The sequence below is a fragment of the Oncorhynchus tshawytscha genome, linkage group LG21 (genome assembly GCF_018296145.1).
Source record: "Oncorhynchus tshawytscha isolate Ot180627B linkage group LG21, Otsh_v2.0, whole genome shotgun sequence".
In the NCBI taxonomy this organism is placed as follows: domain Eukaryota; kingdom Metazoa; phylum Chordata; class Actinopteri; order Salmoniformes; family Salmonidae; genus Oncorhynchus; species Oncorhynchus tshawytscha.
The window spans coordinates 23,574,990-23,594,172 of record NC_056449.1 but is presented as its reverse complement, the minus strand read 5'-3'; the positions used below and the strand labels follow the sequence as shown (position 1 = coordinate 23,594,172).

At 43.4% G+C, this 19,183-nt stretch overlaps 1 protein-coding gene across 1 annotated transcript; it reads left to right on the top strand.

The window, feature by feature from the left end:
• The first annotated feature begins 687 nt into the window (after nucleotides 1–687).
• On the top strand, nucleotides 688–17,559 carry LOC112221110 (rab11 family-interacting protein 1-like). The gene is made up of 6 exons (XM_024383225.2): nucleotides 688–1,419; nucleotides 9,430–9,977; nucleotides 10,231–10,852; nucleotides 11,906–14,599; nucleotides 15,575–15,719; nucleotides 16,053–17,559. Exons 1-6 carry the CDS (start codon nucleotides 1,037–1,039, stop codon nucleotides 16,311–16,313), a joined length of 4,653 nt encoding a protein of 1,550 aa, XP_024238993.1. The 5' UTR covers nucleotides 688–1,036; the 3' UTR covers nucleotides 16,314–17,559.
• The last annotated feature ends 1,624 nt before the right edge of the window (nucleotides 17,560–19,183 follow it).

Below are 19,183 nucleotides of genomic sequence, written 5' to 3'. Positions count from 1 at the left end.
GAGTTGCATTGCATATCTAACTAATAATCAATTCCTCAAACAATACAATGAGCTGTCCATGTTACAATTAAGTACATGGCAGAGGTATTGCTTCAGTTTAACCAAATGGACTATAACGTTGCGGATAAAGTTCGGAATTACACAGTTTCATGTTTACAACATCTGTTAAACTCTAATCCTCCACAGACAGCCGCCCAGCCCACCCCTCATCATCTGAACATATGACATGAGAAAGGCATGTTAGGCTACTGGATTAAAAAACAAAAGTAAATAAAATATTTACATGCTCACATAACTACTTGGCATCTTGATTCATTGTCAGAAGCAGTCAAAACTCAATTGTTAAGCACTTGTTTTAAATTTAGAACAGTTTCATTATGATAGGCTAATATTTAGCCGAGCCTACATTGCACAGAGGGGCCCTTCTTTGTCGCTTTCAACCAGACTATAACTTGATTGGGTGGGTTGTATTTTTTTGATTAGTCCCAGGCTACTATTATCCAATTGTTGCAATATTGACAAAGAAAAACGCATTGTGTTATTGCATGCATGATTGTAACATAGTAGTATCAAAATAATGTCACAGTAAGGCTTATGATAGGCCTATTGTTTTCCACCATCTTTTTTTTGGGGGGGGGGGTATCTATTTAATGTTGTGCTACCTATACCGTATGCGGACCTATTTTGTTAAGGAGGGCGGGCCGACAGTACATTGAGTTTTCGGACAGTAGACTAGTGATGAGGACTGACCAGCCTGCAGCGAGTAGCAAGTATTCTAATTAACAGATCGCACGCAGCTTTGAACATGGCATGCGAGCGCCGCAAGCGCGGGATAGCCTGCATATCCACAAACTGAAGTCTGAGACATACCGGAGCATTTTGGAGAAATTCTGCAGAGGTCCTGTGTCTGTTTGTGCTAGCAAACCGGTGGACACAGATGCAAGGGCGAGGCTACAAGAAGAAGAAGCGTCAAGGGACGGCTATTTTGGACTTTCTATGCAGTCACGCTCCCCCAATCCATGCAACGTAATTTAAAATGATGTCCTTTATAGACTTAAATGATGACCAGAGATGGGTGCCTACACATGTGAATGTAACTGTCCTTCGTGCAAGGGGTTTGCGGACTAAGGGCAAGCACGGGGGTAGCCGTTATGTTTACACAATCATTCAGGTGGGGAAGGAGAAATACACCACTGGTTTGGTCGAGAAGGCGACTGTGCCAGAGTGGAATGAGGAATGCTGTTTCGAACTTCTACCCGGAATACTGGAGGATGGAGTTCGCAGTGCTTTTCCCTCAGGGAGCGGTGACTTGGTCCTCACCATTATGCACCGTGTGCTTATCGGACTTGACGTGTTTCTTGGTCAAGCAATCCTACCTTTGGATAAAATATTTCAAGATGGAATGTGCCCGAGAGATGAGTAGGTTCCTCTCACTTACTAAGTTAATTAGCTAATGATGAACTTATTTCCAATGATTACATTGAAATGTAGGCTAAATTATAATAATATCACATCACTTTATAGGCCATTATGGCCATAGTAATTTGCCATGATTGACAGTAACATTAATAAGCCCAATCTGCTCAAGTATCTGTGCATTAGAGATGTCAACGATGACACATCATACTCATCACCTCTAATGCACAGATACTGGGGCAGGCCCAACTATGGAGAAGTGTGCAATTGCGGCCCGCAATTTGGGGTGCTCCTGCATGTCGGCATTCCTGCATCTGCTGGAACCTGTCTTTATACTTCTATTGGTCAAATTTGAAATTACAACAGGTGGGAGGTGTGGTTTCTTCAGTACGGAAGGTGGCGTTAATGCACAATAACATTGGATGCCAGCCGCCGATAAAACCCACAGGCACTGTTTTCCTGCAGTTATGTTAATGACGGCAAGGGCAGTTGTTCAGCAGGCGGGAGCGAAGGGCGCTGTGTGCCATCTTAGCCAGCTAGTCCTAAGGAGGATTCTGGTACACAGCAGGCTGGGGTGGCACAGTGGCCTGGCTAGCAAACTATCAAGATATCAACACCGTGTGCTAGCTAACTATCAAGCTAGCTAGCCTGCTGTGCTAGCGAGAGGCAGGGATGATCGCCCCTGCCTGTCGGCATGTTTTTTTCTGTGATACCCCGCACGTCGGGGAGGGGAGCGAAACAGGCCTCACAAGCTCACAGAACGGGACCGGAAAGTGTTGAATCGTGTAGCGCGTAAAAATCATCCGTCCTCGGTTGCAACACTCATTACCGGGTTCCAAACTGCCTCTGGAAGCAAAGTCAGTACAAGAACTCTTCTAGTCGGGAGATTCATGAAATGGTTTCCATAGTTGAGCAGCCGCACACAAGCCTAAAATCACCATGTGCAATGTGAGCGTCGGCTGGAGTGGTGTAAAGCTCGCTGCCATTGGACTCTGGAACATTAGAAACGTATTCTCTGGAGTGATGAATCACGCTTCACCATTTGGCTGTCCAACGGACTAATCTGGGTTTGGCGGATGCCAGGAAAACACTACCTGCAACAATGTGTAGGGCCAACTGTAAAGTTTGGTGAAGGACGAATAATGATCTGGAGCTGTTTTTCATGGTTCAGACTAGGCCCCTTAGTTCCAGTGAAGGAAAATCTTAATGATATGGCATACAATTACATTCTATACAATTCTGTACTTCCAACTTTGTGGCAACAGTTTGGAGAAGCCCTTTCCTATTTCAGCATGACAAATCCTCCGTGCACAAAGCGAGGTCCATGCAGAAATATTTTGTTGAGATCGGTGTGGAAGAACTTAACTGGCCTACGCAGAGCCCTGACCTCAACCCCACTGAACACCTTTCAGATTAATTGGAACGCCGACTGCGAGCCAGACCTAATCGCCCAACATCAGTGCCCAACCTAACTAATGCTCTTGTGGCTGAATGGAAGCAAGTTCCCGCAGCAATGTTCCAACATCTAGTGGATAGTCTTCCCAGAAGCTGGAGGCTGTTACAGCATCAATGTGGGGACCATATTAAATGCCCATGATTTTGGAATGAGATGTTTGACTTGCAAGTGTCCACATACACACTTGTATGTAGATATCTTTGTTAGCAAAAATACAAAATTTACCACAGTCCAAAATTATAAGCTTTATATAGCCTATCAAATTAATAAGACCAGATATTTTAATATATTTAACTTTGACTATATTTCACTGCTTCACTTAAGTAAAACGTTTTCAAATTCTTCCACTACCACAAAAATAATTTCAAAGAGCAGAAGCAAGTCACACTTTTTCTTCATGAAAAATGACCATATAGTTATAGATATTATTATTTGGAATCTTCTTATACCTTAAGTTTAACTCTTCATCTTACTTCTGAGTTATTAGTGTGGCTTGTGACAGCAGCCACACTGTAAATGTTGTCCAAATTGTTTCTGACTTTTTAACGTGGCATACTTTAAATGTTGTAAGAATGATTTCTTACTTATTGCTATTATTTGGAAGATAATTCCTCTAACACCCTTTAAGATAGAAACACAATTCAAACTTTAAAAGTTATAGACTGATCTGGGTTAAGTTGCTTGCATACAACTTTGATACCATTTATACTTTTTAAACTATTACATTTTTTTGTCCTCCATCCACTTTCACGGGATTTTCTCAACATTCTAAGAGGCCCATTGTGACATCGTGATTTCCAATATTATTTTCTATTCACTTTAAACAATGTAACTTTTGACACAAATCAGCTACTTTCACAACTTTCCCCAAAACAAGTTGTATGGGTATGACATCTTGGTCTACGTCTCTGCAGAACAGAATTGTCTTCTACCAATCAAAATGTATAGCTGTTTTAGTAACCGCATAAACTACACTGAACAAAAATATTAATGCAACATGTAAAGTGTTGGTCTCATGTTTCATGAGCTGAAATAAAAGTTCCCAGAAATGTTCCATACGCACAAAAAGCTTATTTCTCTCAAGTTTTGTGCACAAATTTGTTTACATCCCTGTTAGTGAGCATTTCTCCTTTTCCAAGATAATCCATCCACCTGACAAGTGTGGCATATCAAAAAGCTGATTTAACAGCACAATCATTACACAGGTGCACCTGGCACTGGGCACAATAAAAGGCCACTCTAAAATGTGCAGTTTTCTCACACAACATACACAATGCCACAGATGTCTCAAGTTTTGAGGGAGCGTGTAATTGGCATGCTGACTGCAGGAATGTCCAACTAAACTGTTGCTAGAGAATTGAATGTTAATTTCTATACCATAAACCACCTCCAACTTCATTTTAGAGAATTTAGCAGTACATCCAACCAGGGCTCGCAACTAACTTTTGTCCTACCGTCCTAGTACCATCATGGAAGAGCAATGTCAACAATGTCAAATGTCAAAATGTCAACCAAACTGAACTTGAACTGTCCCAAAATTAATATATATATATATATTTTTAATGTTTTGATATGCCAACATGGGTCTAGATCATTTGCAATGCTTTTAGAGTAATTTATGTATTTTTCTAAGACCGATACAGAAAGTCTATATTACATCAACTTAATTTCTGGTTACTGAAGAAATGTAAGTTAGAGACATTCCATCACCAGCTGCCCCATTAAACAATATAACACAACAATATACAATAAAGAATGTGTGTGTTCCCCGGCCTTCACGTTCTCTGCTTCACCCTCCCTCTTCAGTTACTGAAGAATGTTCGCCTTAACCTTAACCCACTTGCTAACAGCCAGGGTCTAAAATGTACTTTTTGGTACCCTGGCCACTATGGCAGCGGGAGACAGAAATATTTTGCACATTTTACAGTGTGCATTTGGTTCAGGTCAGGGAGATACAACCATATTCTCTAGAATATTATAGTATCTAGCCATAGCCGTCAGACAATGCAAATGCCACAGCAACTCCCGGCACACGTAACCTCAGCTCCTAAATGCCATATAAACTCCCTGCAACCTCAGCTCCTAAATGCCACAGCAACTCCCGGCACACGTAACCTCAGCTCCTAAATGCCATATAAACTCCCTGCAACCTTAGCTCCTAAATGCCACAGCAACTCCCGGCACACGCAACCTCAGCTCCTAAATGCCACATAAACTCCCTGCAACCTCAGCTCCTAAATGTCACAGCAACTCCCGGCACACGCAACCTCAGCTCCTAAATGCCACATAAACTCCCTGCAACCTCAGCTCCTAAATGTCACAGCAACTCCCGGCATACGCAACCTCAGCTCCTAAATGCCACATAAACTCCCTGCAACCTCAGCTCCTAAATGCCACATAAACTCCCTGCAACCTCAGCTCCTAAATGTCACAGCAACTCCCGGCACACATAACCTCAGCTCCTAAATGCCATATAAACTCAATGCAACCTCAGCTCCTAAATGTCACAGCAACTTCCGGCACACGTAACCTCAGCTCCTAAATGCCATATAAACTCCCTGCAACCTCAGCTCCTAAATGCCACAGCAATTCCCGGAACACGCAACCTCAGCTCCTAAATGCCATATAAACTCCCTGCAACCTCAGCTCCTAAATGCCATATAAACTCCCTGTAACATCAGCTCCTAAATGCCACATAAACTCCCTGCAACCTCAGCTCCTAAATGCCATATAAACTCCCTGTAACATCAGCTCCTAAATGCCATATAAACTCCCTGTAACATCAGCTCCTAAATGCCACATAAACTCCCTGCAACCTCAGCTCCCAAATGCCACAGCAACTCCTGGCACAGGAAACCTCCGCTCTGAACAGGCAACCTCTGCTCCGGGCCGGCGGTCCGCAGACCGGTTGGGAGAGAGTCAAATTTGTATTTTGAAAGAGCTATTTGCCCATAATTGGAATGATATTTTAATCTTATACATTTCCATAACCTAAATAATAACATATGCAATGCCTAGCAAACCATATCATTGTTTGAAACCTGGACTTTTTACATAGCCTATTTTACCATGCTTTTGACAGCCTACAGACAAAATCCTACCATAGAAAAAAAGCAAAGATTTCCTAATATGCCATTTGAAAACAGCAGTTTTCTTCTACTGCCCAAAGGCAGTATGGCACAATCATATTGTTACATCTTCAGATATTCCCTCTTTCTAAGTTTCTACCATTAGGCTGTATATCATTATAAAAAATGCTTTTATCAGGTGCGCGCTTGAGAATGCCATTTTCCTGTAATAGCATTTTGGAACATTCACACATATGGCCGAGACGAGTGAACACATTGCTGCGCTTGTATTGTAAATTATTCATAGTTTTATTAACTTTTAAGCTAAATGTTGTGATCTGTTTTATCAGCCTTGTCTTTGTGTTTGAACATTTTAGTATGGAATCACTCTTGTATGCATTTTATATTCTTCTGGCCGACTGTCCTGCAACTGTCCCAAAGTCTGTTTTGAACCTTCCAAGGCATATTTTTAATCGTCCCCAGGATGACGGGACACCATTCATTTCGAGCCCGGCGTCCAACCAGCCTCACAACCACAGACCATGTGTATGGCTTAGTGTGGGCAAGCTGTTTGCTGATGTCAAGGTTGTGAACAGAGTGCACCATGATGACGGTGGGGTTATGGCAGGGAAGGACTGGGAGTAAAAAACAGCCCTGGACTTTTATCCAGACCGGCCCCGTATACTCCACACGGACACCCTGCTAATGCATGCATGTTCACACACGACCCGCCCCTAATACAACCACCTAGCTGCATCCCAACCATTGATCACTATTGCAGTACTACTTTAAAAAGGCTGCAGACCACACACACACACAAACGCTGCACATTGTTATAAAACGTCTATAGAACACACACTGAATTTGTCATGATTGAACTACCTCACATCATGAAGCCTAGAGTGAAAAAGAGATTCTAAAATATCCACAATACTCACTGAAACACAGACCTGTCTAACTGGGTCATTATGATGTCCTTCTCAGTAACCATGTCAGTATCCAGGGTCATTAGGATGTCCTCCTCAGTAACCATGAGGATGTCCTTCTCAGTAACTATGTCAGTATCCAGGGCCATTAGGATGTCCTCCTCAGTAACCATGTCAGTATCCAGGGCCATTAGGATGTCCTCCTCGGTAACCATGTCAGTATCCAGGAACATTAGGATGTCCTCCTCAGTAACCATGTCAGTATCCAGGGCCATTAGGATGTCCTCCTCAGTAACCATGTCAGTATCCAGGGCCATTAGGATGTCCTCCTCAGTAACCATGTCAGTATCCAGGAACATTAGGATGTCCTCCTCGGTAACCATGTCAGTATCCAGGACCATTAGGATGTCCTTCTCAGTAACCATGTCAGTATCCAGGACCATTAGCATGTCCTTCTCAGTAACCATGTCAGTATCCAGGGCCATTAGGATGTCCTCCTCAGTAACCATGTCAGTATCCAGGGCCATTAGGATGTCCTCCTCAGTAACCATGTCAGTATCCAGGGCCATTAGGATGTCCTCCTCAGTAACCATGTCAGTATCCAGGAACATTAGGATGTCATTCTCAGTAACCATGTCAGTATCCAGGGCCATTAGGATGTCCTCCTCAGTAACCATGTCAGTATCCAGGGCCATTAGGATGTCCTCCGCAGTAACCATGTCAGTATCCAGGACCATTAGGATGTCCTCCTCGGTAACCATGACAGTATCCAGGGCCATTAGGATGTCCTCCTCGGTAACCATGACAGTATCCACGGCCATTAGGATGTCCTTCTCTGTAACCATGTCAGTATCCAGGACCATTAGGATGTCCTCCTCGGTAACCATGACAGTATCCAGGAACATTAGGATGTCCTTCTCAGTAACCATGTCAGTATCCAGGACCATTAGGATGTCCTCCTCAGTAACCATGTCAGTATCCAGGGCCATTAGGATGTCCTCCTCAGTAACCATGTCAGTATCCAGGGCTATTAGGATGTCCTCCTCAGTAACCATGTCAGTATCCAGGAACATTAGGATGTCCTCCTCAGTAACCATGTCAGTATCCAGGGCCATTAGGATGTCCTCCTCAGTAACCATGTCAGTATCCAGGGCCATTAGGATGTCCTCCTCGGTGGCCGTCAGCATGAAGGCCTCTAGGTGTTCTTGTGAGAGAGTGCTCCTGAGTCTACTCTTGATATACTTTAAGGTAGAGAAACTTACCGCACAAGCTACCTGGGTATCTGAGAGGGTGAGTAGGAACTTGTATCCAAGGGCAAGGATATGGTATGCATCAGTAAGCAGGTTGTACCGTCTCAGCATCTGGTAACAACACAATCCAAATTCTTTGCAGGATTCTTCATTTCGGCCTCATCTTCATTTCCTCCAGGGCCATCCTCCACTGTCCTTGTATTCCTCCAATACTGAACTTTTCAGTATTTTCCACTTTACAGCGAGGCTTCTCAGCTCACGTTACAAATTGTCAACAGTTGCTCGCTTATCAAACCGAAGCGAACATTTGCTGAGATCTTGAAGGGCTGTCTCTGGAAGACCATTGGATGTTATTTGGAAGATGTTTCTAAGGTCCAGAAGGGCTAGGTCAGCATAGAGTGCCACGAGACATAAATCGCCTGTGGATACTATCTGTGACTGTATCTATAATTGGATTGTGGACTTGAACTTTATAGACATTCTCTGCCTCTGTCAAAGCTTCATCTTGAGCCATTTCTCAAGACATTATTTTCTTCTTTCTTGCCCTATTCTGTGGCAGAGTGGCTTCCACCTTCTCCAGCTCTGTGTCCTCATCCTGTTCTTTGATCTTCTTATTTGCAAACTGAACAAATGTGTCTGTAGCTGCCTAAATGGTGTCAAAGTTTCTTGACATGCCTTTCAGGGTTTCCTGTGTAGCCACAACCATTTGATGGGCAGACAGGATGTCCATCCAACTTGTTTGCAGGTATTTGGACAGTGGCGACGTGTTCTCAAATATCCAAAGAAATATTTGAACTGTCAGTATCGTCTCATACCTGAGAAGTGCCTCAGTAAGTAGGTTGATACATGATTTCGTCTGGCCCAGAAAAAGTTGAGTTGCGTCTGGACACCCGTTGGCCCTCTATGATAGGCTCCAGGGGAGTTCACATTTAAAAAGTGAAATAAATCTTCAGATGTCTGACAGGCAGACAGCTGTGCCTATATTAACCCCCGCTGTACCAAACTAAATGCTAGACTGGAAGCTAGGGTAAATAACGAAAGTTGAGATAAATGCAAGAGATGATTCGGACAGCAACATGAATATGATAGTCTTATGGAGGCGCAGTGATAATTTGAGATGGAACTGTTAACAGGCATGGTGTGCCTGTGTCGGCCAATACAGCACAGCTTAGAATGCCGCTCATCCAATCAGCATTCGGGATCCAAACAACACGTTTTATAATATAAAATATGTGTTTAAGTTGCATGAAAATGCATGTGTGGAGCGCTGGGGATGGTTGATGCCTTACAGTCTCCTCTCACTGTGGGTCCAGATGGCTCAAACTCAACTCCAAGGCCGGCCGGAAGGAGAAGGAGCGCGGCGAGATCCAGGTGACGGTCCAGTTCACCCGCAACAACCTGACAGCCAGCATGTTCGACCTAACCATGAAGGACAAGCCACGGTCTGCCTTCGGCAAACTTAAGGACCGTGTGACGGGGAGGAAGATCGGCGACATGGAGTCCTCATCAGCCATCGTGCCGGGACGCTTCGCCGCCCTGTCAGGTTCCCTAGGAAAACCATTCCGAGAGGGGGAACGAGGGGAAGGGGGAGAGGACCCCGTGGAGATAGCCGAGGAGAAGCAGAGCAAGGTGAAGGATTTCTTCAAGGGGAAGGGAAAGCTGAGGAGTTCGTCCGACACAAGGTCGTGCTTGTCGCTGGCCTCAGAGAGCAGCATGTTGTCCTTGACCAGTGAGAGGCCCTGTCCCCCTCCTCTGGACCTAGGCATCCTGGTGGACCCTTCCAGTCCCCCCAGCTCCCCCATCTACAGCAACAAGGTCAAAGTTGACACCCACCACAGAGACACAGACCTAGCTAAAAAAGGTAAGCATGCAGATTTCCTCTGTCCAAGTGTTTCATTTTCATTAGAAATTGCCCTGTATGTCTGTAATATGCAGCGACCTGTATTTAGATTATATTCTGACAGAATCTTTACCAGACACAAAAAAGCATGTATTGTATCTAAAGGATCTAGCAAGCTTATGCATTTTAATGAATTGTTTTGGAAGAGAGTTTATTATTAAGGCCGATCCATTTCAGGCCAATACTTTGACCCCCTTTCTTTCCCCCCAAATAGTGCTCAACAACACACAATCTTCCCCAAAGATACTGACTCACAATCGATCCCTCAGCGACGAGGCAAGTAGGATCACCACTACTGCCGTTCCCCAGCCCTGTCCTGCAGTGGAATCCCTCAAAGGTCAGGGTATAACTCCCTCCCAATCCCCTCTGTGCATCAACGGAAGCCACATCTATGGATCCGAACCAGTGGGTCCCAAGGGTTCAGGCACCCTCCCATCCAAGCTGGTCCTCCTTGAGAAGTGCTCCCCCCTCTCTTGTTCGCTGCAGAACCTCACAAAGCAGAGCGAGGACAATGGTTCAGCCGGTGAGGGACGGCGCTGGTCCTTCGACAAGGTGAATAAGGAAGATGAGTACGTGGAGAAGGAGGCCGAACCTCATGTCTCCCAGGTTCAAAGCGCACAGGTAGGGGGTCGTCCTGTGCTGGCAGCTGCCTCAATGCTGTCTTCCACCACCACGGTGGACTCAGCAGACAAAAGGAAAAAGCTCAGAAAGTCGTTATTCTCCGGAGGGAAGAGTGATTCTCTACCTGCCAAGTTGGCGCCGAGCCAGGGTTGTCCTCTCACCGAGGGGAGACTGCGAAGCTGGTTTGGCTCCAGTGACTCCCAGAACAAGCCAAGGTGAGTGGAGGGTCATTTCAGATGTCTCCACACTCCAGGGCTTCATACAGTTTTGCCTTCCATCAAAAGCACACAGACATCTACATCTTGGAAGGTTTTGATTTCCTTGTGTTCAGTGTTTATGCTGCCCCCTGTTCCTTTCAAATGGAAATGTGGCCAGTTCATCTACCATTTCAAATCAATCAAATGTATTTTATAAAGCCCTTTTTACATCAGCAGTTGTCACAAAGTGCTGCAATCTCATATCACCTCATGTAAGGCACAACATGTTAAGGTTCATACTTGTACTATTAACACAGGATAATAGTCGACATCTAGGCTATTTGTATAAGAATATATGTAACGTTACTGTCCTTTGAATCAGAGGAAATCAAAGACAGACTCCATGTGACGAGTTGAAAAGGAAATAATGGTATATACAGTATATTTCACTCTTAACCTTGCTTGGGGTCAGATACTGTATACAGAGAAAGATCTACCTGCACTTTAAGCTTTAGGTTTGGTATGTTGTGGAACATCTGGGCCAGTATTCATAAAGCATATCAGAATAGGAGTGCTGTTCTAGGATCAGATCCTCCCTGTCCATGTAACCTTATTCATTATGATCTAAAAGTCCAAACTGATCCTAGATTAGTACTTTACTCTGTGATGCTTTATGAATACTGGCCCAATACACTAATCACCTGTTTTTGCTATTAAATTATCTGCAGTATTACTGTTTCTATTACTGTTCCAAATGTAGTACATCTTGCATTTTTGCTCTTCACCTTGCTTCAGTAATTTGCTAAATGTTATTTTGCTTTTTGTAGTACACTCTTGTTGCTGTTTTCCATAACACGTTATTGTTTGCATTTTTTGGCAATTGTAGCATATTCACATATGAAAATATTTGAAGCTAGTCCTCAAATAGACAGTAGTTGGCATGAGATGCTTCTTCTCTTTAGACATCTGGGTTTCCTTTTTCTATGTGTGTTTGAAAATGACACCCATATTTTGAATGGGTCAGCTTGCACAGAATTAACAAAGAGGACTGCTTGTGCCTTCCCTCCACAGGCTGGAAGTTTCTTCTAAGGTAGAAAGCGACTCAGACACCCCTCCTCCCCTCCCCCCTCGCTCCCCCATTCCCACCCAGTGCTCTTCTTCCACTGGCCGTGCCTCACCCGACAGTGGCCATCCCACTAACACCTTCACCCCCTCTCTGACACCCAACCCCATCTCTCCCGCCAACCCCTTCCTCCCGTGTCTGCAGTGTAACCCCTTTTTTGAGGACCTCATAACCGAAGAGGCCCGGAGGTCCCCCCCTTGCGCCACCTGCTCCCCCTGTCATTCCACAGCTTTGCCTTGCATCCCCAGTACCGCCCACGATGTCGCAGTGCCAAAGAAAATGGCCACCATACGGCGCGAGCGGCCCAGGCCTGTAGCCAGGCAGACATCCCTCCCTGCCTTACTCCCGAGAGCGGTGACTGCCAGCCCCCCGAATCCGTTCACCTCTCGCTCCATATCAGAGAGCTTGGGAAGAGAATGCGACGAGTCCTTTGACGCCTTTGCGTCCAGCAGGCTGAATTCGCCAAAGAGCTCTCCTACCAATCACCCTTCGAATACAACCTCGTGGCAAGCTCAAGTAAGAAGCACTCCTCCACATAAGGGTAACACTATTCCACCCATTGAGGAGATGCGGATGAGTGAAGAAGAAGCAGAGCCTCCACCGTTGCCTCCACGGAGGCCCATAACAAGACCTTTGGTAAACAAGAGATCTTCTGACAGCTGGTTGCACAGGGGTCAGGAGCTGGCTGTGCAGAAAGAGGCCTGTCTCCTGTCACAAACGGGCGCAGCTTCCCTGCAGCACACAAGAGAAGGCGGGCACAAGAGATGCACACCAAGTCCCCACCTGTACCCAAGCTTAGGCAAAGACCTTCTCGTCAGCAGTGACATGTCGGACTTTCATACCGAACACTCACAGCATTATGCCAATATTTCTCCAGAGTCTCCATCTCCATTCAAGTCTGAAGATGACTTCAAGAAGTTTGACTATGAACCATTGCGAGATGAAGATGATAGCTGTAAATGTATGTTTACTGAGCAGGACTTATGGCCAGATGCAACAGAAAACAATCTAGACCCGAATGTAAAGGATTCGATAATATTGTTAGCCTCAGAGGATACCACGGACACCAGTCCCACTGTTAGAGAAGACGCCATTGTAAAGACCACTTCACATTCTGAAATCAAAGCCTTATCTCTACCAGTAATGCTTCTTGATAGTGAAATTACTGTTGCCGACCTACTGTATATGTCTTCCCCAAAACACTCTAAATCCAGTCTTAAGACGCTTGACATTGCGTCAATTACACAAGACCCAACAATGGAATTATTCTCAATTCACCCAGATAAGCCTACCAAGTTCAGAAACATCCATCATGAATCGCCTCCACTAACCTTGGAAGATCTAAATAAAAATCTAAGTAACTCTGATTTTAGTTTTATTGACTCTGCTTCTGATGCTTCCCCATCTCCATCTGAAATGATTACAGTGCATACCCTCAAAAGTTTAAGTGGCATTTTTCCTCAACCTCCACAAGTTACTCACATAGCATCTTCTGCTCATGATATACGGCTATCTGCAGAGGATATGCTAACTTTTCAGAAGCCTAGTACTATAGACGTCAACTCTGCCCTAAAAGCAAATTTACCAGAAGCCTCGCTTTGTCAAGACAATTGGCAAGATGGAGGTTGTGAATTGAACACATCAGGCAGAGATCCTGCAAGCAAAAAGAACAACAGCATTTTTACGCCTAACAGTCTTAACATTAACATTGAGTCTGAAGACATCACTAGAGACACTGTAGATATAAAACACACACAATCTCCACTGAATAGAAAAGGCAACATTTATAAATCAAAGATAGACAGTTCAATAGTAGACCCTTCATGTCACATTAGAACTTCTCCAGTTTCTCCACAGATTGGAATGCAACAGGAAGTTGTACGCAATAAACAGGAAGTGAGTCAGCCTCTGGTCAAACGAACCAAGCCTGTCAATGAGTCTTCACCAAGGGGTGCTAGTTCACACAGAAGTCTCAAGGGAATGATACGAGAGCTCTACGGCAACGGTGGTGCAAATAGCCCTGGCAAAGGATTGCGTGAGAGCCCTCTTCACCAATCACTGTCTCCTGGGCATGTACTCACAGAGAGCATTGAAGTACCCTTCTCATATCAACCCACCAAATCAAATTTTTCCTCACCTTTGTCACCAGATAGAGAGACAACGTTCAAGGCAGCTAAATTATTTGTTTCCTTGCAAAAAACAAACACAAATAGTTCCACTCAGTCAATTACAAAAGAAAACTGCTTAACGGAACGTTCCCCATCCAAACAAAACGGGACCATCAGCTTCGAAGACCTCCATGCCAAAGTAGCCCCAAACGTCAGAAGCCCCATGAGTGCCAGGTTAAGGCCTGGTGTCTCTCTGCATGCTTCCAGTCCCTCCTCTGTGGCCCCCTCCCTGGTGACTGAAACTAATGCCCAGGCTAAGCTACTCCCCACCCCCGGGCCCTCCTCCATACATCACCCCCCAATCTTGAGACCCAGCACCGGAGCCAATGCCACCTTGGCTATTGCCCCCTGCACCTCTTCCTCCTCCTCCTCTTCTACCTCCTCCACCACTGTCCAGCCCCTGGTCAATGCACGGCACACACTTTTACCTGAGGAGACCCAGCCAACTAGCAGCCTGCCCCGACAAGAGAGCAGGTGAGACTTCTCCTCACACTTAAGCTCTGCAGAGTGTAGCCACTTGACCTCTCTTGAGAAAATATCAGGTTGGGTTGCCAGGTTGTAGTCAACAATGGGATGCAATAATTAGAAGTAGTTAGACATAGCACACCTGCTAGCTGTTTATAAGCCATAGCTTGAAAACCTGAACCTACATATTGTTAGACTGTATTCTCATTCTTCCAAACAAAACTAATATTTTCAGTTCCTTTTATTTAATCTATTCAAGTAGCTTCCTTAAGAGGAAGTTCTCTTAATTAATCAGTATATATCCCCTACCAGTACCACCTACCCATGCAAACCCATTGGTTGCTACGGTTTTGTAAATTGCTTAATCTTTCACGTTGCTCATCTCACTTCTGTGTAATTAACTTGTGTCATACATTTGTGTTGCTGACTGTCCCATCACATCTAGGAGTCCACATCCACAATCACAGTCACCACAATGAAAATCTCAGCCTTATCTTGATGATTTAAACAACTGCTTCAGCTGTCTGCTGAAATTTTGACCATCTGTAAATGAAAGCAAAATGGAAGTGCCTTCCTTCACTCTCATTAGGTATAGGGTGACGTTTCCTCAAGATGCTGATCTTGGGTCTATTTGCGTTTTCCCACTAAGGTAGCTGATCCAAGATCTGTACCTAAGGAAACTTCACCCTGGAGCCTGTCATTCCTGCTGAGGGATACCGGCTTTGTGCTATACTAAAATCAGACAACATAAGCTCTTTTTATGCTCTCTTGCTGAAACCTGTTGCTGAACAGATTTTGTTGTTATGTAGAGATATATACAGTAAATTCTAAATCTAGGCCGGTGCATTGTTATGAATTTTACCATATACTATGTAATGCCAGTGCCTCACATTGTACTGTACTATATATTGATTTTCATGTGAAAAGTGTTATGTACACATAATCCAATGCAGTGAACCTTTGATGGTGATGTTTTCTTTGCAGACCCCACCCAGTGAAGCCCTTGACCACCACAGCCAGTCAGGGGGAGAAGAAAGAGGGCCGGTCATTTCTAGAGAAGCTCAAGTCTTCCATCCACTCAGGCCTCGCTGCCAAGCAGACACTGGCTGAGGCTGAGACTGAGATTGAGGTATAAAAGAGTCCATGAATTAACATAATTAATGACTTTCCAACCAAAACGTTGGAAATAACTGGGCAGTTCAAAATTCAGTGGAAAAGTTGTTGGTCATGTATGGCTGACTCTGTAAAACAATACATTTCACTGCACCTATCCGGTGTATGTGACAATAAAATGTCTTCTGACAGAAATAGATTTATATCAATTGAGTACCTCCTCTTGTTAATCTGTGTCTTCCCATTTTATGTAACAGATCCAGTCTTGTCAGATCAGTGATTACTTCAAGATAGGAATGAAGGATGTATTCTCAAAGTATTCTGACAGGGCCTGTGTTTGTCTTCTCAGGAATCATTAACGGACAGGTCTGCCCAGTACGAGCAGCTGACCAAAATGGAGCTGATCTCCCTTCTGCTGCAGCAGCAGATGGATATGGAGAACCAGAAGGCGGCCTCAGAACAGCAGGCGGTGCCGCTTAAGAAACACGAGGCGGAGATGAAGAAGATCAAGGCGCAGGTGCGCGACCTGGAGGACTACATCGACAGGCTGCTGGTGCAGATCATGGAGCAGACACCCACACTCCTTCAAGTGCGCTCCCGACACAAGTGACCGCTAGTGCTAGTATAATATAGTATAATATAGTATAATATAGGGCCATGGTCAACATCAAACCCTAGTCCCAGAGAGCTACTAGGAGGAGCAGACTCTTGTTCCAGCTCAGTCCCTGATTAGGTCTTGATGGTTAGTTGTTTAGCTGAACCAGAAGTTATAGTGCAGGGCTGAAACAAAAGCCTACACATCCAAGTAGTTCTTTCCGGACCAGGGTTGGTGATCACTTCTCCAGGGGCAGGTGTAATTCAACACATCCCTAAGCAAAAAGTAAAGTCTCACAACCATCCAGGTTTCACTGCTGATACCCTGCCTCGTTGATAAAAGACACAATATTGCCCACTGTGCATGCTTGCTATAGCTCAAATGTCAGGCTGCAAGTACTAATCAGAAACTGTAGTCATAGCAAATGTTACTGGTCACTTTACACTTGCTACTTAGTATAATGAAAGTGGCACAGCTTTTGTCAAATGTACTGCATTAGAATTATTATACATGTGCATTGATGAAGAAAATGTCATATTCAGTGGTATAAATTGTTCTTACTTGATATGACATTGCCTCAAATTCAGAAAAACATGTAAGTGTCTGAATTAGTTTGATATGGACCCAAATTATCTTCATCATGGTAAATACTGTAATTATTTGCCATAAGACATTGACTCAAAAACAGACCGACTCAAGGAGAATTCCACTGAATTTCAATTTGTTTACATGGGGAAAGGTGAACTTGAGCTAGTGTCATATTTAGTAAATAATTATATATATTTTTTACTCTTCATGGATGAAGTGTGTGCAAAGAATTAATAAATGTTAATGTGGTAAGATAGGTATTACAATGAATTCAAAGGCATTTATTTATGCTATTTAAGTTATATTTTCACGTTTTGGTTTGGATTTGCAAAGCGAATGTATATAATTATGTATATTGGTTTGTTTATATGATTTTTGTAATGACATTGCCTGTATTATTTAGTATAGTACTTAAACTCCCACACAACTAGAAATCCACTTTTTTGAGCTGAAAGACAATGGCCAGGTCTTACGCAATCGTTTTAATCAAAGGATGATATATTTGGGCTTGAAGTGACGAAACCGACCTGCCCCCTCGTGCAAATTCATTCATACAAATTTATTTGTATCCTAAAAACTCCCTAGTCCTAGCCGATGACAAGCATACCTATAACATGATGCAGCCACCACCATGCTTGACAATATGAAGAGTGGTACTGAGTGATGTGTTGGATTTGCCCCTAACATAATGCTTTGTATTCAGGACAAAGTTACTTTCTTTGCAACATGTTTTTGCAGTTTTACTTTAGTGACGTATTGCAAACAGGATGCATGTTTTTGAATATTTGTATTCTGTACAGGCTTCCTTCTTTTCACTCTGTCAATTAAGTTAGCATTGTGGAGTAGCTACAGTGTTGTTGATCCATCCTCAGTTTTCTCCTATCACAGCCATTAAACTCTAACTGTTTAAAAGTCAACATTGGCCTCATGGTGAAATCCCTGAGCTGTTTCCTTACTTATCGCTGCCTCAATTTATGGAATATGCCAAAACTTTGGAGATAACAATAGATGCAGGGCTGCCAACCTTTGAAGAAAGCTTGGAGTGAGATTTGCTATGTGAATTTCATTGCCCTCTGGCACAACCCCCAGATGGGGGACTAATTTCCACATATTTTGACATGGCTTAGGCCTATGACCAGGGTGGAAAATGTTATAATAAAAACCACAGGTCAGGTGTATTTAGGATGCTTAGAACATTAAATGAACACTCGTAATTCGACTACTTTGTTGCTTACTAAATTGAAAGTATGCTAATATTTTTTTAAATATATTTTTAGGTGGTTTTACACTTTAAATGCTAGAAACAATGGGAAGGTTAGAAGCAGGGATTGATCCCTGTTCTCAGGTGGAAAGTTGTATGAGACATGTGCTGGGGGGTGTTACCACTACAAGGCTCTGCACAGGAAAAGTTCATATTAATGGTTGATGGCAGTCTGCTTCTCCATAGATTGCTTTCAAGGTAAGCACACAAACATTTTGTATTTGTCATTTGGGTGAAGAAATCCTTCTCAATTTCCAGGAAGGTTGGCCACCACTTCGATGTATCCCACATGCTTGGTGTTTGAAAATGTTTTTGTTATAACAATTAATTTCTCAATCACCCAACCTTCAAGAAACATTTATGAATATCAATATTCACATTGTTTATGTCTACTAGTTTAAAATTCTTGCCATAATTTTACTCTACATAGACAAAATAGGATGTGTTTGAGTTGTGAGTCCCCCTACCATTTCTAGCATGTGCATTATACAAAAATGTAAACAATTACATTTGATTCCAGGAGCATTTAATATCCAATGCTTATTGGTATGACATATTCAAAACTGTCCATTAATGGCTGCAATAATACATAGCCTCATATAATTCCTTTTCAAAAGACACAAGTAGTCATAACAGATTTAAAATATGTGATTACACTGACAAAAATGGGAAAAAGTGGAATAGTGAAATAAGTGTGGGGAATAATAGTAGTGTTCTAGCTGACAAGCACACTAAAGACCCTATATTTTAGCCCATTGGTAAGAATTGTTCCACTGATCAGACTAAATCATGTAAATAGATAATAAAATCTCCTGAAAACAAGATGACATATCTGCCTCTACACCCTAACCAAATTATTTATTGTCCCCCTCTAGAATCAAACATACACTTTTCGGTTCACAGTCTGTTTGCTAAATTATTTTCAGTTACAAATCCGGTCACCCTACCAAACTTCCATGCTAAAATATACTGCAGATCTGTCTGCTGCCTTTTCGTTGTCACAGCCATGCTAAAACATACTGTAGATCTGTCTGCT

What these genes read in the sequence shown, in the direction of transcription:
- LOC112221110 (XM_024383225.2), top strand. Translation starts at nt 1,037, where the DNA reads ATGATGTCCTTTATAGACTTAAATGATGACCAGAGATGGGTGCCTACA. An exon ending in GGAATGTGCCCGAGAGATGA is followed by an intron (nt 1,420 to 9,429) that starts GTAGGTTCCTCT and finishes CTGTGGGTCCAG; the next exon opens with ATGGCTCAAACTCAACTCCA. An exon ending in CTGCCCCGACAAGAGAGCAG is followed by an intron (nt 14,600 to 15,574) that starts GTGAGACTTCTC and finishes TTTTCTTTGCAG; the next exon opens with ACCCCACCCAGTGAAGCCCT.